The sequence below is a fragment of the Pestalotiopsis fici genome (assembly GCF_000516985.1).
Source record: "Pestalotiopsis fici W106-1 unplaced genomic scaffold PFICI_Scf_18, whole genome shotgun sequence".
NCBI lineage: Eukaryota > Fungi > Ascomycota > Sordariomycetes > Amphisphaeriales > Sporocadaceae > Pestalotiopsis > Pestalotiopsis fici.
This window is the reverse complement of record NW_006917108.1, coordinates 26,673-54,392: the sequence shown is the minus strand read 5'-3', so window position 1 is coordinate 54,392 and position 27,720 is coordinate 26,673. Positions and strand designations below refer to the sequence as shown.

Sequence of the window (27,720 nt, the reverse complement as noted above, 5' to 3'; positions counted from 1 at the left end):
TTAATATAATTTTAGTTAGCACTTTAAAAAACTAACGTTAATTAATTAAAAATTAAATTAAACGTAATTATTAATTAATTAACATTAATTAATTATTAATTAACTAAATTGCAACCTTGATTATAATAATTAAATCGTAAAAGCACACGTAGAATTATTACCACATTTTAATGATATTATCTTTTTAAATTTATAAAAATAAATAATCTTTGCCTCACAATCTTTATTCTTCCGCATCGGAGAGTAACTCCTGCACTAACGAGGACTCATCCATCTCACCTGGCTGCCTTACCGTGTCGTTGCTCCGGTCATTGGTATCGTCGTCATCGTCATCATTATCAGAAACCTCTTCCTCCTTGATTAACGGCTGCGTCATGACGCTATCCTCTCTGGCCGTCTTCTCATCGCCTGCCACAGAAACACTCATACTCCGGCTTGTGCTCCTCCTACCACCACCCTTGACTTGCTCGCTCAGCTGATTCACAATCTTGCCAAGGCTTACGTGAATCTTGTAGAGGGCGTTCCTGCTTGTCGCGTCGGAGAGGAGATTTCCTTCGACAGCTGCGTTTACATCTTCGTATAAGCTCCGAATCTTCTCCTCCGACGAAGCCGGTGATACGTATAGTTTGCCCAACAATGTGGCAACCACCTTCTTCTCGTCCTCTGTAGCAGTTTGTCAGCACTTTTCGAGACACTGGTAGTCTTGGACGTTAACGACTTACTACTAATGTTGCCGTCTAACCTCTCCAAAACGTCGGTGGCAAGGTCAAGATGTATGTCACCATTGACATTCCTCTTCTCGGCATCCATTGACATGCCAGGCTGATAGCACTTCCGCGGGTCGGTCCAGTCCACCAGACACGCGCCGATTATGGTCAGACTAGCCATCTCCTCATTGACGTCGGCATCATCATCTTCCAGCCCTTCTCTGACGTTGTACAGAGCATGAAGTGCATCAAGCGCCACTGAGCGCATCAGCTCTTGGTTTTCGGCCCTCGAATAGCAAAAGACAGGCAAGAAGTAGTTCAAAGCTTGCCTGACACTCTGGTTTCCCGCTGTTGAAGGGTCAAAGTATGCCACCACGAGCGTCTTTAGAAGCTCGGCCGAGGTATCATGGTCCGTCACAACCCGGCCCAGCAGCAGTTTCGACACTGCTACGACGGCGGCGCCTTGAACTTCGGGGTTTCTGGAGCCCGACCTCAGCGCCTTGATGTAGACCTTGAGCAGCGCAGAATTGCTGGCGAGCAGTTGTGCCCCGTGCACATTCAGAATATCCGTAAGGATATGCAAAGCTGTGATCTGCAAGGCGGAGTGTCCCTTGGCGAAAAAGTGCATGAAGAGTGTCAAGTTCTCCTCGGCCAGGGGCCGGTCAAGGAGCGCACAGAGCCCGAGACAGACAAGGCCGCGCTCTCGCACTGGGGCTTCGTGGCTGCGCACAGCTGGGACTACCAAGTTGTTCAGCATTGCCACGAGATGATCATTATCCTGCAGAGTGCCTTCAACGTTGGTGAGCATGCACTGGACAATATGCAGACACTTCATATTGATCATGATCTCCTTGATGGCCTTGGCTCTGGCTTCCTCCTCGGTCAGGTTTGTGTCTTTGGAACGCTTATCACCCCTCGTTGGTGTGCTATCGCCGCTGACATCCGACCGTGCCGAATGAAAGCTGTCATCGTCATTCTCCGGAGTTGGCTCGTCGACGATGGTGTCATGAACATCTGCGACAGCCTCGAGGACGACGCTGCAGAACTCCTTCTCTCCAGCTGCATCGGGCGAGCATATATCGCGGAGAACGTCGACTGTGAGTTTCGTAACCTCATCTGGTAGTTCCGGGATGGAGAGCATCTGTCGCAGAAGGGAGAACATCTTGCGACGACCGACTTCGTCGGAGTAATCCAAGGTCAGTATAATATGCAATAGTTGCTCAACAATGAACTCTTGCTCGACCGTGTCCTCTTCCTCGTCATCCTCGCCAAGCTCTTGGCTGTTTACTCTACGGATTGCCTCGACAAGCACCTTGAGGTAACGCTCCAGAAAAAAGGCCAACTTGGTGACCTCGGGGAGTTTCTCTTCAACAAGGGACTCGTACTTGCGGTTCCCCTCGGCGCGACAGAAGTCGTTGAAACTTCTGGCCATGAAGACCGACTCGGCCGACAGGGTTTCCCAGAAGTAGTCATCAAAGGAGACGGCGTCCCTATAGTCGGGGCGGCCCTCCCAGAATCCCTTCATAGCCTCGATGGCTACACCGTTCTCGACGCCAGAATTGACGACATCAATGCGCTCGAGGAGCTCGACAAGACCGTCAAAACTGGGTCCGGGGGTCTCGGCAGGTTTCCCGTCCTCGGGCGCCGGAGGAACCCCAGCGCAGTCCTCGATCCACCGATCTCGGAACAGACGGCCAGCGGCCTTCCTCACGTTTTCGTCGCGATCCCGCAAACCCCAGCGCAAGAGCTTCTCACGCATGGAGAGGGATAGATGGCGAAAGTCACCCAAGGCGGGGAGGAGCCTCGCATAAACGGCGCGGCGGGTCTGAGGGTCTTGATCTCGTGCACGCTCCAGCAAATATGGTAGCGTGTTTGGCAATATGGGCAGGTTCACCAAAAGTGAGCGGCGCACCTCGGCGCTTGGATCATTTTGTAAGACTTCGAGCAGTTTTTCGAGCAGACCTGTCTCTGCGTCGTCGTCGTCGCTGTCTTCAGAGTTGGCCATGGCCTCGACCTGATTCCCTGCCAGCCTGCCCAAGCCGAGGACAGCCTGAGCGCGGACCATTGCTTCCTTGTCACGGATACGCTTGAGAAGGCCTTGGCGCAGCTTTTGGAATAAGTCGTCGTCGATGGCGTCCAGAGAGTTGATGACATGCGAGACAAATTGGGTGGAGCGGAAACGCACGAATTTGTCCTTGGCTGTTAGTAATGGCAGAATTGAGGCCATGACTTGGGTGATGAGGCGGGTGCTTGGGGTCTCGGGCATGGTGCTAGCATCGGCATCGTCTTCGCCAAGCATCTCGTTGTCCTTGTCGCTAGCATGGCGCAGAAAGAGACCAACAAAGCGAATGGTCTTTTCGCCAACGCTTTCGCTTTTCTTGACAGGCATAGCCCTCATAACGCACCGAGAAAACTCGGCATTGAAATCATCCTCATCGAAGTCCTCGGCAGGAGCCGCAGCAGCGGGCTTCTTGGGGCGGGTAGGTTCGTAACAGCAAGACTCATGGATCTTGCGTAGATTGACGACCAACTTCCTGTGGGACGCAGTGGTTTTCTGCGCATCCTTGAAGATGACGCAGATCTGGGATCGCAACGCATTGTCGGGTCCGTCTTCAGGTATGCCGAGTGCGGCTGAGGAAACGCGTGAGGTTGTCGATGCCCTCGATGCCACTGTGGCAGCCGCCGTGGATGTGCGTGTCGATCTGGAGGAGGCCCGGATAGGCATCGTGATCGGTTTGCGCTAGGCCGGCCGAGCGCGTGTGAGGCAACAAATGGTATCGAAAAGACACAGAATGGACGGTTGCGGTGATTCGCGTTGGACGATGGGCGAGAGGCAGACGTTTCGTGGCTGGGGGCTTGCTGCCGGCCTCTGAGCAGCAGGAAAGCAGCTTGGAGCTTTTGTATTGTCGTTTTGCAGTGAGTGAGCAGCGCCCGATCAGAACGTTCAAGGGTGATCAGTGCACCCCCCAAATGTCTTATCCCTCTCGTCAGACAGCGCGCGGAAACATATGTATGTAGCAGTCGTATTTGAAGATACTATGTATGTAGGTAGGTAAGTAGTATGTATGTACTTTGTGGATATCGGAGGATTCTTGGGAGAGTCAACAAACCGAGTGGGGCGCCCGAGCAACAAACAAAACAATACATAATATTTAGGTGGCATCGGCACGAACGACCGTCTGTCTGTAGTGTGTGCCAGGGTGGGGTAAATGCATGCACATATTCCTGTAAATATACACAATAGAATAGAATTCGTGCTAAAGTTGTGCTGCATACATAATGCAACTGTCAAACCAAAACAACCCCGCCTCATGTTTGTACCGCACTAAATAAAGCGTTTATGCAACTTTTATGCACACAGTCTTATCCCAGCAATCGATAACGGCCAAAAAATTCCAGTTTCGTTTCTCTCTTCTTCTTCTCCCATCCTCGCTTGATCGCCAGAAACAAGCTGCGCAATCTCTTGGAGCTATCAGCAGACTCGTCCAGGAGATTCTAACAGCCCCCTTTTGTCGACATGACCGGCAACACCAAGAAGCGGTCTCGCGATGACCCCGAGGAAACAACAGTGGTTGTAGCTTCTGCTTCGCCCAGTTCGTCCCAGACGCAACATGCACCAGCGCAAACCGAGCCTTCTTCCAAGAGAGCTCGAGTAGAGGCAGGCAGATCCCTTTTTGTACGATCGCTGCCGCCCTCTGCCACCGACGAGACCCTGACCGGCTTCTTCTCCGAGCATTTTCCCGTCAAGAGTGCTGTCGTCGTAAAGGATCCAACCACCAAGCAGTCTCGTGGTTATGGTTTCGTTGTCCTCACCGATGCCCAGGATGCCACTGATGCAAAGGAAAAGCTACATGGCCAGAAATTTGACGGCCGCCCGATCAGCATAGAGGTCGCCAAGCCTCGAGACCGGAAATCCGCCACCGTCGATGCCGACAAGGAAGAAAGACGGAATGCCGAGAAGGAAGCAAGAAAGCCCCCGAAGCTCATCATCCGTAATCTGCCATGGAGCATCAAGAAGCCCGAGCAGCTCGCCGCCCTTTTCCGCGGTTATGGAAAGATTTACTACTGCGATTTGCCTCAATCGAAGGGCAAGCTATCCGGCTTTGGATTTGTAACCATGAAGCGCAAAGGCGCAGAGAAGGCCATCGAGGCTGTCAATGGCAAGACTGTTGATGGCCGGACTCTTGCCGTTGACTGGGCTATCAGCAAGCAGGAATGGGGCAGTCTGCAACAGCAGGACGGTGGACAGAATAAGGCAGACCTGTCGCAAGGTCCGACTGGAAAGGACGGAGAGAAGGGCGCCGACGGCAAAAGTTCCAGCGTTGGCGGTCATGGCAATGAGCAGAAAATAAAAAGCAAGGATGGAGAAGAGGAGGAAGAGGAGGAGGAAGATGAAGACCTTCGAAATTTCATGAAGAACTTTGGCGACAAGCTCGAAGATGAGGATAGCGAGGCTGACGGAGAAGAGGAGAGGGATTCGAAAGGCCGGGAATCCGGCGAGGATGACAGTTCTGGGGAAATCTCGTCGGATGCAGAGAAGCCCACAAAGACCCTGATGACGGACAATTCATCAACACTGTTTATTCGAAACTTGCCCTTTTCTACCACGGACGCCGATCTCAAGAGCCACTTTGAGCAATTCGGCCGGGTTCGCTATGCTCGAGTCGTTATGGACCGTGTGACGGATCGCCCGGCTGGCACTGGCTTTGTCAATTTCCTGAGCAACGACGATGCCATGGCTTGTCTCAAGGGGGCACCGCGGCCTCGGGCTACTGACGCTTCGGGAAAGCGCTCCATATTGCAAGATGAACTGGCAGACGCCCAAGGCTCTTATACACTTGAAGGCAGAGTCCTGCACGTCTCACAGGCAGTCAGCAAGGACGAGGCCACAAAACTGACAGCAGACGGAATTGCCACACGCGACGGTAAAGATAGGGATAAGCGCCGTCTGTACTTGCTTTCAGAGGGTACCATTACCCCCAGCTCGCCGCTCTTCGCTCTTCTTGCGCCCTCAGAGGTGAAGATGCGAGAGGAGAGTGCTGCCCAGCGCAAGAAGCAGATACAAGGCAATCCAAGTCTACACCTCAGCCTTACTCGTCTGGCAGTTAGGAACATCCCACGAAATATGGATCACAAAGCAGTGAAAGCTCTGGCCCGTGAGGCCGTCGTTGGATTTAGCAAGGATGCCAAGGAGGGTCTCAGGGAGCCTCTATCGAAAGAAGAACTGGCTAGGGGTGGTGAGGAAGACCGAGAGGCTGAACGCCGGCGCAAGGAGAAGGGCAAAGGCATTGTCAAGCAGGCCAAGGTTGTCTACGAAAACAAGCAGGGCTCCAAGGTTGCCGAGGGTGACGGCGCTGGCAAGAGTCGCGGCTATGGTTTCATCGAGTATTCCTCGCACAGATGGGCACTCATGGGGCTTCGTTGGCTGAATGGCCACGCGCTCAAGAATGATACAGGCAAGACGCAGCGGCTCATTGTCGAGTTCGCTATTGAGAATGCTCAAGTCGTATCAAGGCGTAACGAGAGGCAAACCAAGCAGGGTCGACCTGACACGAATGCAAATGAGCACGAGCAGGGCACGTTGCGACAAGGTCAACAAAATTCACGTTTCGGGCGCAATGACAAAGAATTCACAAAAGGCAAGCATCTTGCCCAAAAGTTCAAGGGCACGGCCGGCAAGACTGTTGTTGATCAGAGCGGTGTCGAGTCAAGAACGAGTAGTACACGTAATGCTTTGGAGCAGAAGATCATTGGGAGAAAAAGGATCATGAAGAAAAAGAAGGCGAATGCCCGGCGCTAGAGCTAGTTTGAAGTGATCATGGTCGCCCAGTCATGCTTGTGGCATAACCGTTATTGTATGTACTCTTCTACTCGAAATATAAAATTACTTCAGTTGCCCGCCGTTGGAAGAGTGATGTACCTATCATCCACGGGGCAGACAGATGGCTGCAACTTTTAAGGAAAAGATAGCACAGCTGTGCCAATAAGGGCGCAGAGTATAAATCGATTTCACCAATTTTCGCATTTACCAGTATCCAGCATCAATCATACTTATGCAACGAGCCACGCCAGTTGAGCTTGCCACTTTCCGCCGCAATCGCCATCTACTAGAGGAATATTGTGCATGGGAGTAAAGTAGGCTCAAGTTGGCGTCTGGGTTGGAACAGGTCCGGCGAACCAGTGCTTAGCCGCGCCGAGTCCAGAACCAATCGCTTGTACCGGCTGCGCGTCCAGATGCAGATTTGATACGATCGTCATTCGAAGCCTGGTGCTCGCGAGGCCGCCCACCGTGATCCGCCGGAAATTGTATGGTCTTTATCGTACGCTCCGTTATCAAACCTTGCGCATCTTGTTTTTCTGTTGTGATGATTTGTTCTGTGATGCCATGATGCGAGTGCCGCTCAACTCTGGTCACTATATTGCTCCCATCAGGCAGAAACACAACGTTCATCTCTGTCACATGGGAAGATGTTTCTCTGCCTGACTCGAAAGAATTGGCACAAGGGGTTGGCACCACGGCAGTGCCGTCCCATGGCAACATGGATCGAGCCAAGCTGTTGGGACGTGGCGGACAGAGGGCTTGATAGAGTGCTTCCTCGGTGTCGATTTTCTCCGTGAAACCTCCATCCGGGACCTCCTCATGATGTACCTGGGTCGAGCGACTCTCCTTGCGCCATGGATCATTCATTTGGTACAGGTCTCGAAGCACGGCCCAGAGGTCATTGCGATCAGAATCAAGAGAGTCTGTAGGACCAAAGGGTGGCTGGCCCACAAGGCGGCAAAGCTTGGCCTCCTCTTCGCACATTGAAGCCTGGCGGATAAGAGACTGGAGCAATGTCACCGATGTGCCGAGTCCACGCTGGCGCTGCTGCTTTTGCAGGCCATAGGTTATTTCAAGGATGGTTTCGGCATCTATACGAGCCTGACGTTGCGGGAAGTAGACGTCCCACTGATCTTGAAGCGAAGCGCGCCATGCCTGTGAGCGGAATGCCTGGAACACAAGGGACGAGAATGAGGTAGCATAATGACGACTCCCTTGAACAGGCAATGCCTGTATAATGTCCCGGAGTGGGTGGCCAGAGGATACATGTAAGAGGTCCGCAAAGGCGTCGTGGAAGGTGGAGCAAGATCCAGCTAAGCGGTCATGTAGAAGATCCTTTGGAACAGGTTGGGGCAGGAAGCTTAGGTTGTCTGGCGAATAGGCAGAAAATGTCAGCCAGGATGATATGCGCTGTTGCTGCAGTTGTGCTGCAATGACGTCTACGGGGGGATTGGCGAGCACCACGGCATCAGACGTGGGATCAATATTGGAGGAGCTCTCAACGCGACTGTCTGGGGAGCGGCTTGACGAGTCCAGCGGCGCCTCCCGTCGAGGGCCATGGCCCCAGAACTGCGCAATATGGGTGTCAATCTCGTTTTTGAAGCGAATGAATGGGTTGGCAGAAGAACCATTATCGTTCGGCATGCTTGATGGATCGGGGATTGATCCAATCGCGGACCGCACGTGATCTACTGATACAGCTTCGGCGGACTGGCTAAGAATACATGATCTTCTGCCGGTAGGAGTGACGGAGGTCTCTCGAAACACCACCCACTACAAATGTAGACCTCGAGCTGTGTACATATGTAGTACCTAGAGTACGTAGGTAGTCACACTACACAAGCACTTGGAGGGTTATGAGAGTCTGTATGTGGGTGAGGTCAATGGGTACGTTCAAATGTACATACCATTTGATCTTGGTGTTGAGACTGAGCTCGCTCGTCAGATGCGAACCCGAGCCCCACTGCTGGCCATTTAAACACCAGTCAAGACCTTGCTCAAGGTCCCCTCATGGGTGCCGCAAACTTCAAGTATCATATGGGGGGACTTTAGCGCTGGTACATGTCTGAGCGGCGGGCCCCACGCGGGGACACGCCGGATCATTTCTATGTAAGTACCTTTTTAAGCTACCCAGGTATTTGCGGGGCGCGTCTCAGTGAGACTGCATATGTGGCATCTGGGGCTAAGGACCCTTACCTCCAAATTGGTAAACCGATACTAATGTAGCTACAAGGGCACTTTGATCGCGTCGTGGGACCTGGGTGGTCCATCAGACTGGTGACGAAACTATTCCGGACACCTCGCCGAGACCGAACCTAAGCATTCGAACGTAAGAAATTGTTTACGCTTGGTCCCGCCCGGAGTTCAATCCTACGGCATCCCAATAATCACGACGATCAAGGCAAAAACGCCAATCGCTGCGAGACTTGCCAGTGAATGCACTAAACGCTCATTTCGTCTTTCTGTGTGCTGTCATCACTCACTCAAGCCTTTCCCAGTCTCCGCTATGGACAGCATCAACTCCTGATCGTCAACCTCATCGCACCTAGCGATTTCTCAATTTCGTGTCAATTGACGTGAGAATGCACCAACGTAGCAAGCGAGCTGCTACTGGCTTGCTCGTTGCAGCGAACTTGCTCATACCGGCTGCTATTATAATCTTTGCCGCCGGCTTCTTTCCCTACAAGCCCTTTCTCGCTGGAAATGCTCAATATGACGACCTAGATCAGGCCCCAGCACCCCCCTTTGACCGCGTCGTATTTATGGTTGTGGACGCCCTCCGGAGGTACTGCCCCGCGGATGACGTGCAACAACATTTGGGCTAATCTTTTGTTTCTTCGATTCAGCGACTTCGTCTTCGCAGAGGGCTCTGGTTTCGAGTTCACTCAGGGGTCAGTACTGTCTCTTGCCAAGGACCCGGCGCAGCCGACACATACTCACCTTTGCCCCCTGATGTAGACTGATTCGAGATGGCGCTGCGATTCCCTTTACGGCCCATGCCGCATCCCCGACCGTGACGATGCCTCGCCTCAAAGCCATTACTACGGGCTCCGTTCCTTCGTTTCTCGACGTCATCCTGAATCTGGACGAGGCCGACAGTTCGTCCACGCTCGCTTCCCAGGATACTTGGCTTGCACAAATGAAAGCAAAACAAACTGGAAAGCTGCTCATGTTTGGAGATGATACTTGGCTGAAGCTGTTCCCCGACACCTTCGATAGAGCCGATGGCACCTCCAGCTTTTTCGTCTCGGTAAGGCGCTCCATGATTACTGCTACACTCAACCAGCGGACTGACTGGACATTTTGTCAGGATTATACCGAGGTAGACAACAATGTCACTAGGCACATCGATGTCGAGCTGCAGCAAGACGATTGGAGCACCATGATTTTGCACTATCTTGGCCTGGACCATATCGGCCACAAATCCGGGCCGCGAAGGTATTCCTGAAGCCATGTTCGCGCTATTGTTAATTTCTGCCTGGAGTCAAAGTGAGGCTAACCTTCATCTAGTTCTGCCATGTTCCCCAAACAACGGGAAATGGACGATATCGTCCGCCGCATCTACCAGGCTATTGAGACACAATCGCATCTGGGATCCACGCTGTTGGTTCTTTGCGGCGATCATGGTATGAACGATGCAGGCAATCACGGCGCCTCCTCGGCCGGCGAAACATCGCCAGCCTTGGTCTTCTTGTCCCCGAGTCTAAAGTCCCTGTCCCGGTCTCTAGATGCCCCGGCTCCCCACGCCGAAGACTTCCAATACTATTCACGTGTACAGCAATCTGATCTGGCCCCAACACTCGGTGCTTTGCTGGGCTTTCCGGTACCAAAGAATAATCTTGGCGCCATGATACCCGAATTTCTGCCTCTGTGGCTGGACAGTACGTAGGGATTTGTGGAGAGAACCGTTGTTATGCAGCAACTGATAGCCTCTACAGAGCGTGACCAGGCGTACATTATGATGCACAACGCCAAACAGATATTCGAAATTGTGTCAGCAGCCTTTGGCGACACGCTGTCGGCTGGGCCTTACGACGCCGTGGACTGCTTGAAATTGTCGTCCGACGCTGACAGGCTAGCTTGTGAGTGGCATGTTCTGGCCAGGCAAGGTGATCTTGACAAAGTTGCCGACAATGATGATTGGGCTCGGCAGGTACTGCAAGTAAGTATCAGGACTCTACAAGGGCTTAGTAGATCTTTTGTTAATGAGCATAAACGCAAAATTTTAGTGGCTGCGAGAGGCTCAACATCTCATGAGTGGCATGGCAAGCAATTATGATATAACAAGGCTGACTCAGGGAGTGACAATCGCTCTGCTTCTAGCGGTCAGCTCAATCCTGGCTGTTTTTCTTGTTGCCGAAAAGAGCACGGGCGTGCCGCCATGCTTTGCCGCGATCATGCTCCTATACGGCATCATGATGTTTGCAAGTAGTTATGTTGAAGAGGAGCAGCACTTTTGGTATTGGGCAACAACAGCGTGGCTGTTGTATCTCTCTCGGACACGGTTTGTTCTTCGCTATGCGGTTTGCGTTTAGGAAGACGCTAACAACCACAGCCTACAGAAATCGACCAGAGTACCCTACTGGGCAGTGTTGGCGATTCTTGTCTCAATCCGACTCATGAGGGGCTGGAACCAGACGGGCCAGAAGTTCGCGGGTAACCCTGACCTCGTAAAGCTCTTCCTGGCACCGAATCCCGAGATCCTCTGGTGTCTTGTCATCGGGACTTACGCCGTACTTTTTGTCGAGCTCATGTCGAATGCCAGGGGAATTTTCCCAGGTGCCATTGCGATGCCGTTGATGCTCGGCGTCGTCACATCTGCGATGTCCTTCAAGATCGCCTTTGCCAACGAGGACGCTCCAGAGCTAGTGACGGGATTTGTGCGCAGCCTGCTGCAGCTCATGGAAGGGCCATCGCTTTTGTCGCGAGCACGGGTGGTCTTGCTCGGGCTGGCATTGGCATTGGCATATACTGTCTACTTTTTGTTGACGCGCAGACGGGTAAGGCATCTCGAAGACAAGCTCAAAAGCGAGAGTTCCCGCGAAGCTGGCGGCTCAGGTCCAGAGCAGTTGGCCGCCATGGCATTGTTGCACAACTTGTACACGGTTCTCGCTCTCACGCAGTCCCGAGTAACTAATATCCCACTATTTTTGCTCTTCCGACTGCTGCAGACCTATCTGCAAAGGCTCAAGCTAGATGTGGCAGAAATCACGACGTCGGCTATCCTATTGCAATTCGCCTCGTTCTTTGCCATGGGAGGAAGCAATGCCATATCTTCGGTGGACTTGTCCAGTGCTTATAATGGAATCAGCGGGTTCAACGTCATGGCGGTTGGGGTGTTGACGTTTGTTAGCAATTGGGCTGCCCCAATCTGGTGGACATTGGCAACGAACTTACTCTTGTTACAAAGCAAAGACGGCTGTCGCAAAACCTTATTCCTCCGACATGGTGCGTTACTTACATTATTTGTGACCACTAGCCTTTTGTTCGTCATGGCTGCTTGCACAGCACTGAGAACGCATCTTTTCATTTGGACAGTCTTCTCCCCAAAGTATCTTTATAGCATGGCCTGGAGCTTAGGGCAGCATCTTGGTATTAACCTGGGCGTAGGAAGCATGCTTTATTGGATTGGAAGTTTAAAAGTATAAAACATATTAAAAATTTACGATTATAATATATTAAATTATTTATATATTTATTAAGTTTCATTTATATGATTTTATAAATATTTATTAATTTATTATTAAATTTAAATATATAAAATATAATATTTATAATAATTATTATTTCGCAAAATATTTATTTAAAAAGCTTAAAACCTTAATTAAAATCGCTCGAATTAATTAATATTAACGTGGTTACATTTAGCCGCATGCTTTAACATAAATATTTACCTGTTATATATACCCACACTTAATGTAATACTTGCAATGGGTGGATTCCTATTATTATGTGTATTATGTAATACATTTGTGGTCGGTTTTCTTTCTTGTCTGTTGTTCGTTTGATCCTGCATTTATCCTTTGCCAATCACTTGTGGCCTTGCCTACCTAAATCCCTGCGACGCCTCCTACCAACCCTTACCTCCCCCCCCTTGTTTATCGACCTCGAGCAAGGAAGTAAAAGAGAAGGGGAAATAAGATAAGTGTCAGCGACGGGGGCCAAAGAACAAGAGAACGACGTACAAGCGGCAACAACAATTGATCCTTTCACCTCCAAAAGAAAGACTCGCGTGCCACGCGTGGGTTGTCATCAGTTCACCCATCCATCATTGTCTCTCCTTTCTCACAACTTCAGATCATGGATCGGACTTTTGATTCGACAATAGGAGATGCATAATCTTTGAACCTTGTCGTCAAACTTCCGACAACATCTCTGCCCGCCAACCTCCCCAACAGACCCGACCTGATGACCATTATTCTTTACTTGTCGCATTGCTTGTTAGCCTGCCACCTTGTTTGTACCTAGGTAGAGATACGCCCGATCGATCCATATTCGAAATAACATACTTTGCACACCGACGCGATCGACACATAATTGTTTGCCAGCCTTTCTGTCGCCTTGTTCTTCTTCGCCGCCGCCGCCGTCATACTTGCAACTACTGCCTCCAGCCTGTACAGCGACCTGTTGACGCGCAAGTAAAGCAAGTAAAGAGCGCCGACCGCCATCGAACAATCACGGAATAACATATCTTGGGGTATGCGACAAGCCGCGCTTAACTGAGACGCGGCCCATACCTCTCCGACCTGTCTGCATCTCACCAGCCCTGGCTTCGGCCACCCAGTAGGGCTCTCGACTGCGGCCCCGGCGCGTGAAAGACCGACCTTACCGAATCTCGTTGCGACCTCTTGACACCAAGTTCTTCTCTCACCTGCTTCATAAGAAGGGAGCAGACAGGCAGTCCATCGGGCGCCCAGCTAGATGCCTGTGCTGCCTTTGCCCTGCCACGAGCAGACGAGACAACATACCAAGGGGCGCCAATATGTGGAGGCGTACCTACCTGCTACTGGTCCTCGTGCGGCTCTGGTTTGCCCTTTCGCCGAGCTATCTGCATCCAGATGAGAATTTCCAGGGGCCTGAGGTCATAGCCGGTGAGATCTTCAGCTATCCCGTGCGCCGGACCTGGGAGTTCACGAGTGAGCATCCCGTTCGCAGCGTCTTTCCCCTGTGGCCTGTCTATGGCCTCCCCATGCTGCTGCTGAGGTGGCTCTGGGTTGGCCATGGTAACGATGGCGAGGTTCCCCCCATTGCCGTCTTCTGGACTCTGCGCGTCCTCATGTTCGTCCTCAGCTTCGTGCTTGAAGACTGGGCCGTTCATGAGCTGGTCCAGTCCCCGCGACACCGTCGTATTGCTATCTTGCTGGTAGCGTCTTCCTATGTTACCTGGACCTTCCAGACGCATACCTTTTCAAACTCGATCGAGACATTAGTCGTCGCTTGGAGCTTGGTCTTGATAGACCGCATCCTGGATACTTCGGTAAGGCACAGGCACAATGGAGGAAATAGAGAAGGAGAGATGATTCTCCATCTTCTGATTCCGCTTTGGGCCCTAACTTGTTTATATTCACTGGCTAACATGACGGCGGACTCAGTCTCAGCAAACCTCTTCCCTTCTTGCCTCGACCGTTCTCGGCGTTGTTTCCGTCTTCGGCGCCTTTAATAGAATAACATTCCCAGCGTTTTTGTTGATTCCTGGCTTTCGATTGATACCCCTTTTTTGGAAAAGGTGAGTTTCTACCACGATTGATTCTCGTCCCGCTCTCGAACCCTCTAGAGTCAACGTCAAATGATAAAACATGACGTGGATTGATTATACTCGAATGCTGACCCGGGAGACTATCCGACACATAGACCTCTGTCTCTTGCTGTATTAGTAGCGTCTGCTCTCCTCACTGTAATAATCGCCGTGTCCCTCGACACTTCCTTTTACACACCGCACTCGATCAACTGGTCAGACCTGGTGCGGAACCCCGTCATCACACCCTGGAACAACCTGCGGTATAACATGTCGCCAGCCAATTTGGCACAGCACGGGATACATCCATGGTATCAGCACATGCTTGTGAACATACCAATGTTGCTGGGTCCCGCTGCCGGCCTTCTGTTCTTTCAGCCGCACCTATCGTTGCGGCTCTATTCGGCAATATCGGGCATATTTGTGTTGTCTGTATTCCAGCACCAGGAGGCACGATTCCTGCTACCCACGATACCTCTAATTCTATCATCGGTGCAGCTACCAAGGAATACAACAGTTCTCAGGATCTGGGTGGGCGCATGGGTCCTCTTCAACGTGGCGCTCTCCATGTTGATGGGACTTTATCATCAAGGCGGTATTGTGCCAGGCCAAGTCTTCCTTAGTAAGCAGCCGGACGCAACCGAAGCAATATGGTGGAAGACCTACATGCCACCCATCTGGCTGCTGAACGGCAAGAACGAGGTATTGCGCACACAAGACGTCATGGATCTGGAAGGTAGCAAACTGCTGGAAGAGCTCGGAAGACTAGCCACGTGCGACACGCCAGCAGATCGCAGGAACAACGAGTACCTCAAGGAGTCTAATGGTACTTATTTGATGGCGCCCTTGTCGGCTACTTGGCTGGACGCATATCTTCCCAACAAGGGGCTTGACGGCTTACGGTTCAGAGAGGTCTGGCGGCACACGCAACACTTGAATCTGGATGATCTGGACTGGGCCGAAGATGGTATCTGGGCAACACTCAGGAGGGTGATTGGCCGGCGAGGTCTGGCAGCCTGGCGGGTCACTAAGAGTTGTTGACGAGCCATGTAGAGAAACGAACAGGGGAGGGGTGAGGGAAAGAGTGAAAGAGAGAAATCTAGCAGGGCCAGGAAGAAAAATTTCGTAACGATTTCAGTCTTTTAGGTGTAGAAATGTGAAGAAACAGCTCAGACAATGGAAGACCGGATCTATTCTCCGATACAGTCGCCGAGACAGAGGTGTGGATTGATAATACAAGAATTTGTTATGAGGTCGATATTCGACGCTATCAGAGGGATATTCTCATACTCAAATGTCTGGCACCTGCTTATCTACGTGGTTTGATTACCCAGGATGGTAGGGATTTGCGACACTTCTGCCGTCTTTAACGATGGGTTAGAGATGTGACCAATGCAGTGCCATATTTATCATGTCATGGTAAAGTATAGTTGTTTCCCGATGAATAATTGCAACGACGACTTGGCTGGGTGAAATCCCTACTTGTAGATTGTTTGGATATTTCACAAAGACATGTGCATTTGCAGATGAGTATAAAAATTATATCATACCTTGTGTTACACATTGCAAATACATATTTGGCCGCCCTTCATGTGTACAAACATTGTTTCTAAAGCATCCAACTACATAGCTATGTACCGTGCCTACCTATGTACCTAGCCAGTGACCTATGCAAGGTTTTGTTAGTGCAATACGCTACGTACATAATGTACTTGGGGAAAGGGAAAAAAAAAAACACCCCACCTACCAAAATTTCGGGATCGTCATCCAGTCATTTTCAGACGGTTGGTTGTAGGTACATACCTAGGTTAGTAGCGTAGGTTGATCCAGTCAATCCGGATTGCCGAATGAGATGCAGCCATTACCTACTTCAAGCTTCCATTCCCAACAGCAAGAGTCGCGCGCGCAGCCTCCCTTTTATGCAACAGCAATAGTCCGGCCCACGAGGGATTCACTCATCCGGTACCACTACTACCTACTATCATCATCGTCACGACATATTCTGCACAGCGAGAAAGTAGCGCCATCTCAACAATCACCACCACCAGCATCGTCGTCGTCATTTGCGAATAGTCAATGCGAAGATGGGCGGTCTCAATCTCGAGGTCTTCAAGGTATGCACGCACATTTGCCACCACCTATAACTCACTGCTCGTGCCTCTCCTCCTCTCTCCTCCCCTCTCGGCCGTCCTGCTCTGTGCGCTGGGAACTTTTGTGCTGACTACCTACCCACTCCGTCGTGGCAGTTTGGCATGTATGTCATGTTTCCCATTGGCATCATGTATTACTTTGGTACAAACCTCGACGAGCGCTTCGCCGTGCCCGACTTCTGGCCAAAGCCTGAGCAGGCCAACAAGGTGCCTCTTGACAAGGACGAAATCCACGCCGAGCTACAACGTCTGCGCGCAAGGAGATTGTATCTGAGAGACAGGAGGCTGGAGGAGGAGGCAAAGAGGCCCATGCCCCCGGCCCCGCCTGCTCCCGCCGACCAGAGTGAGGCTGAGAACAACAGGTAATGGCCCGCCAGGTTGGTTGGCTACATTGCCGTCCGACTGGTGATATCTCCTTCGCTCCTCCACCCACCCAACCTCAAACAGCAATGTTCTCCAGACCAGTGACGGCGGAGTAAAGGGTAGCTTTACCCATCTGCGCTCTTTTTCCTACTACGCGCTAGGCAGCATGCACATTCGGGGGCGCGAATCGCCGGCCGTTTGTTTCGGATCAGGTCAGACTGAGCAGCTGGCCTTTGATCGACTCTCTTGATCGGATTGGGGGTGGAGGGAGATGATGAAATGGCTATAAGGGCCCTTGTACGACTCATGTATCACGGAGGGACTTGATGTTGCGCGCGCGTGCGCAGAGCCATCTTGTCTTGGGGAAATACCGAAATATCATTTAGGCGGGTGGCTGGAAATGTTACCCGCGTGTGTATTACGTATATTTGTGTGTATATATAGCTAGTGTACGATTCTATCATTGTTTCTTGGGGACAAACGGTCAGTCGAGACTGTCCTCTATCGAACTCCACACATCATTGGATATTTCTCCCTGTTCGACATTGGCGTAAATTGCCTGTACGTCGTCGTTGTCGCGTACTGCTGAGAGAAACTCTGCCAGTTGTGTGGCAACACCCTGATCTTGTAGCTTGACCGTATCCTCGGACGGCTTCCAGATAATGTCAGATGTGATGATATCCGCTTGCAGGGCCGCGCTCAAGCTCTGAGCAACTTGGTGGGTCGCATTTGGTTGCGTCCATATTACCACATTACCCTCGTCGTCCTGCTCCGCGTCCTCGGCGCCCGCCTCGACGGCTTGCATAAAGACGGCGTCGAAATCGCAACCGTCGGGAAGCGTCAGGATGGTGCGGCCAAGCCTGGTGAATAGGAAGGTCGTTGGCGTGACCGTGGCTGAGTGCCTCTTGGCAATAAGCTTCAGATCCTTGATGGCGCGCTGCTTGTTGTCACACTCGGTCTCAATGATGACAGCTACCGAGCCGGGGCCCAGGAGCTCGAGCATGGCCGTCTCCAGCTTCTCTCCCGTGGAGGACCGGCCCTGACCGCGGGCAATGGCCAACTCAATGTTAGCCTTGGGCATGCCCGATTTCTTGGCCTCGACAATGGTCTTGGCCAACTGGGCATTTAATTCCGGGTTGGTGCCATATAGTTTTGAGTAGAGCGTGAGGTTTTTGGCGAAAAAATTGCGCTCGGCTGTCTGTTTGGTGAAATTTGATTAGCCTTATGGCTTTTCTCTCTCTCTCTCTCTCTCCTCCTCTTCTTTTTTTTTTTTTTAATTATGTCGCGCCCTGCCAACAAGATCCAGTCCATCTGAGAAGGAAACACCGGGTTTTGTCGCACGGTTTTGTATTACAAAAACGAAATAGATGAATAAAAACTAAACTTTAAATGCATGCTCGCTCATGGCAACAAGAGTCTTTCTCCATCATGATAAGTTGCCAGGCAACCTGCGATCCTCAAATACGAGGTGCCTTTCGAAACACGCGATCCTCTCATAACGATTATGAGAGGATCGTGATCACTAAACATTTCGGTACTTACTTTCTTCTTGTCGGCGGCGCCCTTCTCGTGTTTGATCTTGGACCAGCGGTTATGCCCGCTGTAGACAACAGCCGTCGAGGTTAATGCGCGACGGCACCAAGAGCAAAGCGCGCTCGGCCTCAGGAAGTAAGCAGCTGGGCGGTTCTGGGGCGAGAGGAACATCATGAGCGGCAAGCGATGGTACTCTTCATTAAAGGGGGGATTGTCAAGGTTCTTTGACAGGAGCTTGCACGGCCAATCCGAACTATCATAAGAGGAGTAGGAAGGAGAAGAAGAAGAAGGGGACGAGGACCAAAAGAAAAGGAGACCACATGTACAACAATTGTGATGCTGGGCCTTTGGGGTTCAGTTTGATGTAAAGTGAATGTGAAAAGGGACGCGAACTGGGCGTGCGTATCGTGATTCTGTGGCCGAGCAAGAAACGAAAAAAACAAAAAAGAAACCCTGGATGCTGAATTCCGTTGCAATGGACCCACGGCCTAGGTAGGCGTTTTTTTATTATTTAGCAACCCAAATAATCAACAGTATAGCAACAGTATACTGCTCTCAATGGAGTAAGTAGCAGCAGCAGCGGTATCCCACTGGCGGCACGGGCTTGCTTGTGGGATGGAATTCTGCAGGAACAAGCGAGGATTAACGAAAGTCCGCACCCACCCTTTGGACGTCCACTGGTGCTATGCACATCCATGGCTTGGTGTCGATATACAGCGGCAATTAGGTAACTATTAGACCATGCCCTGGGGATGGTACACGCAGCATGTTGAACGAAACATCGAAGTATACAAAGTAATATCGCTGAATTGGTGCATCTGTCTGGTGTAAGCACTCCATGAACAGAGAATCTGGATGGTTGTCAAGGTCATAGGTAAATAATAGAAGAAATGGCCACATATAAAATTACGTAAATGTATTAAGCACTAGAATGAAACTATTCGTGCAAGGTAGCGTCTGAGTGAAGCATTGAGTTGCGATGAAATGAAATTCATTTAATTCATATTTCGTTAGCCATCATATTCATAAATTATCCTAGCTCGTCATCAATTGCTGTGTCACAATTTAATGCACAAGTATTGCATACATACGGTAAAAAGGGCTGGAAGATGCTGTCAATACATTACCTACATGTACACCAACAGGTGCCTCATGTGTGTACTGGGTAAATGCGTAGCGTTATCTACTAGGTAGTATATGTATGCCCAGGTACCAGACTCCGGCCATCTTGCTAGGTACAGTCGGTACCTGGGCAAGGATGTACAAGCATGCACCTTTCACTTGACTTCATCCTCCAATAGCCACATGCAGCTTGTGATGTTCCTTGTACACAAAAGCATCAAGGGGTAGTAGTAGGCGAACGTTACTTCACCTCTCTGCACAAACCCACCAGACGTTATTCGTGTCTACAAACTTCATGTTCTCCCAAAGCTGTAGGCTGGGTAGCTTTGGCAACACATCAGCTATCAGACACAAGAGGAGATACCATATTCTTGCCACCCCACCGCCGCCGACGCTGCTGGCGCCTCCGACATTCTCGCAGATTCGTCACGGTTGGTACACCAAAAACGATATTCCACGACAGCCACCGACTGCGACCACCACGTCCACTCCTCTATCCGCTCATGTCGGCACCGTCGTCGCCGGGCCACGATGCCCGCGATGAGCCACCTCCCCCCTCGCCGCCCCGCCCTACCGCCAGTGCCAGCGAGACCAGCCAGAACCCCGAGCTTGATCTCACCAAGCTGCGCGCACTACCAGCCGAACAACAGGACCTTTACATCCTGACCTTTGTGTCCAGCCTCGGTAAACATGTCAAGGCCCTGCCTGCCGACGATTGCACAGCCCAGCAATTCTATTTGAAAAAGGAGGCCTTCCAGCTCATCAACCTACCCGCACCCTCCCCGAGCCGCGTGACGAGAGGCAATATTGGTGCCGTCCTGGCCCACGTCTTTGCCAAAGGTGACCGAAAGCTACTCTTTGAGACCATCAATGACCTCGTGTCCATCGTGACAAACTCAAAGGTCAAGACGGACGCCGAGATCAGAGCCAGACATGCCGCCGTTACGTGTCTAGGTCATGTTTACGCTGCCGCCGGCGACAGTGCCATCCCTCTGCACCAGCTTTCCTGTGGGGCGCTGGTCAAACTCCTGAAAGCGACTTCGAGCAATGCTGGCCTCCGTGCCACTGTGCTAGAGTCCCTAGCCAAGATTGTTAGCATGGTCGCCGCGAGCATGGACGAGAGCATTGCTCGCGACATGTGGAAGCAGTGTCGCACCGCCGCCGCAGGAGACAAGGGCTATCTCGTAGCCGTTGCGGCTTGTCGGTGCTTAAAGTCCCTGGCCAAGCACACATCCTACTTTGAAAACTCTAGCGACTTTGAGAATTTGAAGCTGGCGCTTTTCAAGGCTTTTGATTCGCCCTCATCCCAAGTGCGCCAGGCTGCAGCTGACTGTTTGGCCGAAGCAATGGCAGTCAGTCTCTCCGAAAACGCTGCTGGTGATATTGCTGCGCCCAAGGCCAAGAAGCCAAAGTCAAAGGCGAGCAAACGCGCCTCTGTCCAGCCCGGTTCTGGACTCGCCGAAGACGATGACATTCCTTCTAGACCGGGAAGTCCGGCCCCAGGTACCAAGAAAACGCAACAGCTGGCATTGACTCTGACCGACATGCTAAAGACCTTGTCTGCGCAGTATGTACGCTTGTCCACCACGAATCGGGCCAGAGCCGCGCTCGGTATCTGCTACGGTCGGGTATTGAGGACGCTCGGTGAGAAGGCTGTCGAGACCAATTACCTAAGGATTGTGGAAAATTTAACTGTCGATTTGCTGGGCAATCCAAATATCACAAATAACCGCTATCGACTCCTTATATCTAGGCGTATTGTAGACTCGATCCTCCAAACCACGGTTGGCCAAAAGATCTTGGGCGAGTCAGGCCAAATGGCCGCGGCCAGGTCAGTCATCAACGACGTTTTCAAAAATTATCCACAGGCGATCAAGGAGCGCCCCGAGCCTAGCAAGTACACCCTCATCGCCACTCTCGGCGCCGTGGCCTCCCTCATCGACTCTTTGGGTTCCGCAGCCAATAGTTTCTCCGAGTCCTGCCGTGATGGACTGCTCCAGGTGCTGCAGCATCCCAGCTACAGTGTGCAGGTCTACGCTTCGCATTGCATGAAGAGCTTCGTCAAAGCCTGTCCACAGCAGCTGCTGCCATGCTTGTCCGTCTGTATGAACAGCCTGAGCCGGGAGCTCTCTCAACTTGGCACCGGCCGCAACTCGCCGCGACGGTGCATGGGTTTCGCCCATGGCCTGGCCACGACACTGAGTGCTAGCCCGGACCGGCCATTGTATGGCTCGGTAGATATCAATAGCCGGGTTCTGACCATGGCCACGAATCTGCTCAAGTCGAGTGGCAAGTCGGAGCTCCGAGTTTCGAGCACGCAGATCCAAGTCGCCTGGATACTCATTGGAGGTCTCATGTCACTCGGTCCAAACTTTGTCAAGATCCATTTGTCGCAGCTTTTGCTGCTTTGGAAGAATGCCCTCCCCAAGCCATTGGCCAAGGACAACACGTCACAGCGAAGTCTCTTGGAGGCTTGTTTCCTGACCAATGTCAGAGAGTGTGCATTGGGCTCGATTCTCGCCTTTTTGCAGTTCAACAGTCGCCTGTTGACGGTAGACGTTTCGAAACGCATCGCGGCCATGTTACAGAGCACTACAGCGTTCTTGCGAACGTTGCCACAAAAGAAGACGACAGAAGACGTCTCGCAAAGGCTGACGCCGGCATTGCAACTCCAGGATCTCGAACTCATGGTTCAGCGCCGCGTGCTGCAATGCTACACCAAACTCGTAAACCAGAGCCCCGCTGGCGGCAGCGAGGCATTGCTGCAGTCTAACCTTTTGACTACAGCCGTCTCCCTGTTTGCGGATCCTGAGAACTACGCCGGCAACTCGCTGAGCGCGTCCATTGCCAATGCCGCCGGGACCTTTGAATCCGTGTGGGAAGTCGGAGATAACTCTGGTTTTGGAGTGACTGGTCTCGTCAACGGCTTCAGAGTCGAGAGACTGCCTGGCGAGCAGGACAATTCCACTGATCAGCCCGCGTCGGACCAGGTCGATCCCGAGGCCTTCATTGATGACCTGTTGAGGTCCCCCGTCTGCCCGTCCCTCGAGCACGATGCAGCAATGCTTTATGTGAGCGATGCGAGTGTACCAGGTGTACTACCGCATCCCCCAGCTACGGAGGTGATCAACATGGCTATCCAGCTCTTTGCCTTTGTGTTTCCCCTGACGCCGGCCAAGGTTCAAGAGAGCATTCTGGAGCAGGTCGCAACATTCATGTCAGCAGGGGTACTGCAGCGTGATCCCGGCCGCAAAGCCGCCATGAACGTCAACATCGCCACTGCTCTCCTATACAGCTTGAGGGTTGCCTCGCGGGAGACAATGTCTCCTCCTGGCGACATTTCAAACCTGGCGGTAGAAAAGTTGCTACAAGAGATTGTTCGAGGGTTTGTGCTGGACCCAGATCAATACATCCGCAGCCTCGGGTATGCAACGATTGCAAGACTGTGCAATACGTGCGGCAATGCCTTCACCAATGGCGAGATCAAGCACCTTGTCGACACCATTGTCAGCAACCGCGAACCCAGCGCAAGAGCTGGCTGCGCAATGTCTCTGGGATGCATCCAGGCCAAACTGGGAGGCATGGCTGCTGGCTATCATCTCAAGACGATCCTGGGAATACTGATGTCGCTCTGCAATGACCCGCACCCGACGGTCCATTACTGGGCACTCGAGGCGCTGTCACGGGTAGCAGACGCAGCTGGCCTGGGATTTGCCCCGTATGTGTCGAGCAGTTTGGGAATGCTGACGCAGCTCTATCTCTCTGACACACACCACCCCGAAGTTTCGTCCGCCATCTCGATGAACCTGGAGATGGAGCTTTCTACGGTCGGCGCCATTACCCACTGTGTGGACTCGATGATCAATGTCCTAGGTCCAGACTTACAAGATGCCACAAAATCTCGAGAGCTCATCCTGACCCTAATCGGCCAGCTTCAGGACGAAGACAACGTCAATGTCCAGCGCGCCAGTCTAAGCTGTCTAGAGCACCTCTCGCTCTATGCTCCAGGCAACATGGTATTTGCAGATTACGTAAAGCTGTTGCAGAAATACCTTAATTGCGACACAGCATCGTTGCGGGACGCTGCAGTCGACGGCCTGTACAACCTGATGAAGCGAAGCTCTCAAGATGTCTTTGATGCTGCATACCCCGGGCTAGAAGACCAACTTTGGCTTGTTCTAGATTCCTGCCCGGGCCACGACGGTATTCGTAATATTATCCGTAACTGGGTTAGGCAGTCGTGCCTCAGTGACACGGCCTCATGGCTCCAGCGCCTCCAGAATGTGCTCAAGATGACGAGGAAAAAGGCTGTCGAGGAGAACCGTGCTGGCGCGTCCAAACCCAATGCTGCCGTAGATCTGCAAGATGAAGAAGTCGCTGGCTTTGCCGCTGCCGCCGTCGGGGCCGCCAAGGACGATAAGGAGTTGGCCGCAAGCTCCGAGGTCGAGCCACTGCGATGGCAAGTCCGCACTTTTGCCATGAGCTGCCTGAATGAGATATTCCTTCTCATCAACAAGGATATTGCAACCAATGGCGAATCACCGGCACAGGCGGCCCTGCAGGCTCGTATCGCTGACGTTGTGCGCATGGGCTTCTCCGCCTCGACATCCAGTGTACTCGAATTGAGGATCTGGGGCCTGAAGATTATCGGGTCGGTATTGCGCATGTTTGGAAAGACGCCAGATCCCGACTTTGAGGAGGCGATGCTTCTCGAGCAGTACCAAGCACAAATCAGCTCCGCTCTGACGCCTGCCTTTGCCGCCGATTCCTCTCCCGAGTTGGCCTCAGAAGCCGTAAACGTTTGTGCTGCATTTATATCGACTGGCATTGTGACCGATGTGGACAGAATGGGCCGTATCCTGAAGACACTCGTCACGGCCCTGGAAAACTTCTCAAATGAGTCGGAGCACGCGGGGATTGGCGATCTTCAAGGCCTAAGCTCCAATGCTCAGATCATGGTTAAAATGTCCGTCTTCTCCGCCTGGGCCGATCTCCAGGTGGCCAGTCTGGAGCAAAAGTACCTGCTGAACGTATTGAAGCCACATATTGGTACGCTCACGCCCCTGTGGCTAGCTTCTCTCCGAGAGTTTGCCCGTCTACGGTTCGAACCAGACATATCCATGACTCTTGGCCCGCCGTCCCTCTCAGGCAGCCTCGACACCATATATGCTGCCTTGAATCGCGAAACGCTCCTGAAGTTTTATCAGGACTCATGGTTGAAGCTTGTAGACGCCATCGCGAGCCTCATTGAGCAAGACAGCGATTTTGTGTTTGACGCACTAGACGGGAAAGAGATCGAGGGGCCGTCAACCAACGGTCAAGCCAAGGGTTCGGATATCAACTACCGTGATGAGCCTGTGGCCTTTTTCTTTGTCCTGTTTGGCATCGCCTTTGAGGCATTGGCGACGCGTCCGGGTCAGACAGACTCCTTGGCAACTCAGGAGCAGACGCTGGAAATCCTCCAGGCACTGAAGAAGATTCTCCACCCGAGCGTCTCGGGTCATGCCATATACAGGGAAGCCATCTTCTCCGAGACCATGGACCTGCTCGACCGCCTCGTGCTGACCGAGGGCCTCGACGTGCAAGGTGTCATTGTCGAGATTGCAAGGGCCCTCTGTGTAGCCCATCCGTCGGCGAGGAAGAAGGAACAGCCCGAAAGCGGAGATCTCTCGGAAGATATCGAACAGCTCTTTGAACTGACACGCATCATTGTTCTTGTCCTTTCGGGGCTCCTCCCCAACTTGACGGAAGCCCACCAGACGGCTCGGCATCAGCTGACTGAGGAAGCCGTACTGCTCATCCGGTCGGCCCTGAATGCCATTGTGGACGCGGCCGAGGTGTTCCCGGCGATCATCAAGACGGACCTGCACGCTTGCATTATCCACATATTTGCCACAGTGCTGGCCACGCCATCTTGCCAGGAAGTCATTGTGCCCCAGGCTCTGCCCGAGCTGAAGCGCTTCATGACGAGTATATCTGGCCCTGCTGCCACGGCAGGTAACAACAACAGCAACAGACCCCACTCCGCTGTCCAGCTGCAGGGGTGCTTGCGTCGTTTCCTGTCCATCTACCTCAATGCCCAAAAGCGTGAGGCACCCAGCTCACTGTTGTGCGTAAAAAATTGCCTGTTGGCTGTGACGATTCTATTTACTGGCGGCCAAAACTGCTTGGCAGCCAATGATGCCGTCGTCGTGCGCTTCTTGGACGAGTTAATGGATTGTCTATCGGACCGAATGGTGAGTTGTTTGTCCTTTGTTCATAGTATCTTGATTTATATATATATATATATATATCACACGACACTTTGTTGGAAAATTTGCATCAACTCCTAACTAGAATACACAGACGGCCAAGATCGCCGCCAACTGCGTCCGGTCTCTATTGCTACAGTCGTCGCCCACAGTGGCGGACCAGTCTATTGCCCGATACCTGCTCCCACGACTCATCGCCTTCGTGACTGCGACGGAGCCCGAGGACCCTGAGAATGCGCGCCGACTCATTGCCCACACATTGACGCAGTATGTTGCTGGTGTGGACAAGGACCATGCTCAGATCGTCATGGCTGTCGTGGCGCCGGCGCTCTTGTCGCGCGCTTCTAGCGAGGGCATGGAAGTGCACCGTGAGACCAGTATCAGGCTTCTCGAAATGGCTTCGGCGGATCCTGCCGCTTTCAGGGGTGTCGTGGCAGCCATGAGTGAGGGACAGAAGGCCTTTATGGAGGAAGTGATCAAGTCCGGACGTGCGACTGGCGACAGCAACAAGACTACCACTGATAACACCGGGCAACCCAGTATTGCTCTCAAGATGGACTTTGGGTCCTAAGCATTTGCCACTTCAAGTCATGATGTAAATTGGTTTGTTGGTTCAAGTACAATAGACTCACGATTGACGACACGAAGCTCTGCAGGGAGATATCCATACACATGTGTATACATATAGAAAGGAAGATATATAAATATATCTATTTTGTTTCGTGGGCATTAAAAGGCGTTTTGGGATCAAGCTGGAAGTCTTGAGGTAAACAAGGGACGTGTTCAGCATAATGGAAATGGAGCTTGAACAGTGATATTTGACAAAGTCACAAGCAAGTTGGCTGCACAACCGATACACACACACACACATGTCAAGATGCCTCCTTCACGGGTGATTTGAGTTGGGCAGATGTTGGAGCACATACTTGGCTGGATAATGAAGAATGGCATCAAATACCGAGCAAGTCTTTCTGATCACGTCCACTAGTAAATGCATTCGCAACAAACAAGCCAGGGTATCTGTCAACTTATACATGCACAGACACCTCTCATTTGAAATAGTGTCGATAATTTGATTCTAAGCAGTGAAGGCTCCCCCCCTTCTTGGGCTTCATTTTACATATTCATGCAAGAATTGAGGCCAACGCTTAGCCTGTGACTCTCGGCAAGTGAGATTGATTTGAACCTATATTCCGGGACAAAACCTCGCCGCTCTTGTTGTTTTTCTTGAGCTTGGTTCACCCCTTTCAAGGTCATTGGACCTCAAACGAGTCTGTCCTGAAAGCACCCCACAAGAAATGGTGAACCGACGAAAGCGGGCGTCCAAGTATTGGTGCCAAGCTAGCTGAATCCTAGGTTTTCGGCGTCCTGCTGCATCAGCCGAGGAATGAGATTTAGGCACAACTCTCGCAGAGGGGGCCTTTCGGTAGTATCGCGAGGTTGGATCTGAGCAGGTTGGTCGAGCGACATGGACGAATCGTCGTGCGCGAGCCGTGAGGGGATGATGGGGTTGGATGACTCGCATGTGAAGCAACACTCTTTGAGCATGGCTACCGAGTGTTGGGCGTGAGTGCCTAGCGGGTCGTATGGGAACGGGGGCTCCAGACAGCTAAAGGTCGTCGTCTGCTCACATCCGCAACCGTAGATGTAGCATACCGACCAACACATGTTGACGAGCACACAAGGGGGAGGTGGGGGGGTCCTTCGTCCTCTCCCCCTCTCTGGCTTTGGTGGTGTGGATGAAGAGCTCCCTTGTAACGATATCGGCATCAAATCGTCACCTGGCAGACAGTTGATTAGATGGAAATGTATAGTATGCATAGGTTAGACAGAGATGGTGGTCTGGAGGTGGTTGGCCAGTAGAAACAAAGGGCGAAAGAATAGGTAGGTCAGGCAGATGGACAAGTGACCGAGTGCAGGGGAGGAGGGAGGCATCTAATGAAGCAACTGGGAAGACAAGACTATCGTCTTATTCCTCATCTCGTCCATTCGCCGATTCCCTTTTTCCCAGGCTTCTCTCTCTCTCTCTTCTTTTTTT

At 51.9% G+C, this 27,720-nt stretch overlaps 8 protein-coding genes across 8 annotated transcripts; 5 read left to right on the top strand and 3 right to left on the bottom strand.

The window, feature by feature from the left end:
* Positions 1–223: 223 nt before the first annotated feature.
* Positions 224–3,432, bottom strand: PFICI_15402 (uncharacterized protein; the record flags this gene model as incomplete). Its single annotated transcript, XM_007843983.1, has 2 exons — positions 224–663; positions 723–3,432. The coding sequence occupies 2 exons, from the start codon at positions 3,430–3,432 to the stop codon at positions 224–226; spliced, it is 3,150 nt and encodes a 1,049-aa protein (XP_007842174.1).
* A 792-nt stretch (positions 3,433–4,224) lies between these two features.
* On the top strand, positions 4,225–6,507 carry PFICI_15401 (uncharacterized protein; the record flags this gene model as incomplete). Its single annotated transcript, XM_007843982.1, has 1 exon — positions 4,225–6,507. The coding sequence occupies one exon, from the start codon at positions 4,225–4,227 to the stop codon at positions 6,505–6,507; it is 2,283 nt and encodes a 760-aa protein (XP_007842173.1).
* Positions 6,508–6,891: 384 nt separating this feature from the next.
* On the bottom strand, positions 6,892–8,172 carry PFICI_15400 (uncharacterized protein; the record flags this gene model as incomplete). Its single annotated transcript, XM_007843981.1, has 1 exon — positions 6,892–8,172. One exon carries the CDS (start codon positions 8,170–8,172, stop codon positions 6,892–6,894), a length of 1,281 nt encoding a protein of 426 aa, XP_007842172.1.
* Positions 8,173–9,110: 938 nt separating this feature from the next.
* PFICI_15399 (uncharacterized protein) lies at positions 9,111–12,007 on the top strand (the record flags this gene model as incomplete). Its single annotated transcript, XM_007843980.1, has 9 exons — positions 9,111–9,313; positions 9,375–9,419; positions 9,487–9,778; positions 9,839–9,966; positions 10,039–10,409; positions 10,467–10,690; positions 10,758–11,032; positions 11,084–11,858; positions 11,939–12,007. 9 exons carry the CDS (start codon positions 9,111–9,113, stop codon positions 12,005–12,007), a joined length of 2,382 nt encoding a protein of 793 aa, XP_007842171.1.
* Positions 12,008–13,510: 1,503 nt separating this feature from the next.
* On the top strand, positions 13,511–15,304 carry PFICI_15398 (GPI mannosyltransferase 4; the record flags this gene model as incomplete). Its single annotated transcript, XM_007843979.1, has 3 exons — positions 13,511–14,005; positions 14,121–14,254; positions 14,380–15,304. 3 exons carry the CDS (start codon positions 13,511–13,513, stop codon positions 15,302–15,304), a joined length of 1,554 nt encoding a protein of 517 aa, XP_007842170.1.
* Positions 15,305–16,515: 1,211 nt separating this feature from the next.
* Positions 16,516–16,779, top strand: PFICI_15397 (uncharacterized protein; the record flags this gene model as incomplete). Its single annotated transcript, XM_007843978.1, has 1 exon — positions 16,516–16,779. One exon carries the CDS (start codon positions 16,516–16,518, stop codon positions 16,777–16,779), a length of 264 nt encoding a protein of 87 aa, XP_007842169.1.
* A 481-nt stretch (positions 16,780–17,260) lies between these two features.
* On the bottom strand, positions 17,261–18,480 carry PFICI_15396 (uncharacterized protein; the record flags this gene model as incomplete). Its single annotated transcript, XM_007843977.1, has 2 exons — positions 17,261–17,974; positions 18,319–18,480. 2 exons carry the CDS (start codon positions 18,478–18,480, stop codon positions 17,261–17,263), a joined length of 876 nt encoding a protein of 291 aa, XP_007842168.1.
* Positions 18,481–19,934: 1,454 nt separating this feature from the next.
* On the top strand, positions 19,935–26,253 carry PFICI_15395 (uncharacterized protein; the record flags this gene model as incomplete). Its single annotated transcript, XM_007843976.1, has 2 exons — positions 19,935–25,667; positions 25,777–26,253. The coding sequence occupies 2 exons, from the start codon at positions 19,935–19,937 to the stop codon at positions 26,251–26,253; spliced, it is 6,210 nt and encodes a 2,069-aa protein (XP_007842167.1).
* Between the last annotated feature and the right edge of the window lie 1,467 nt (positions 26,254–27,720).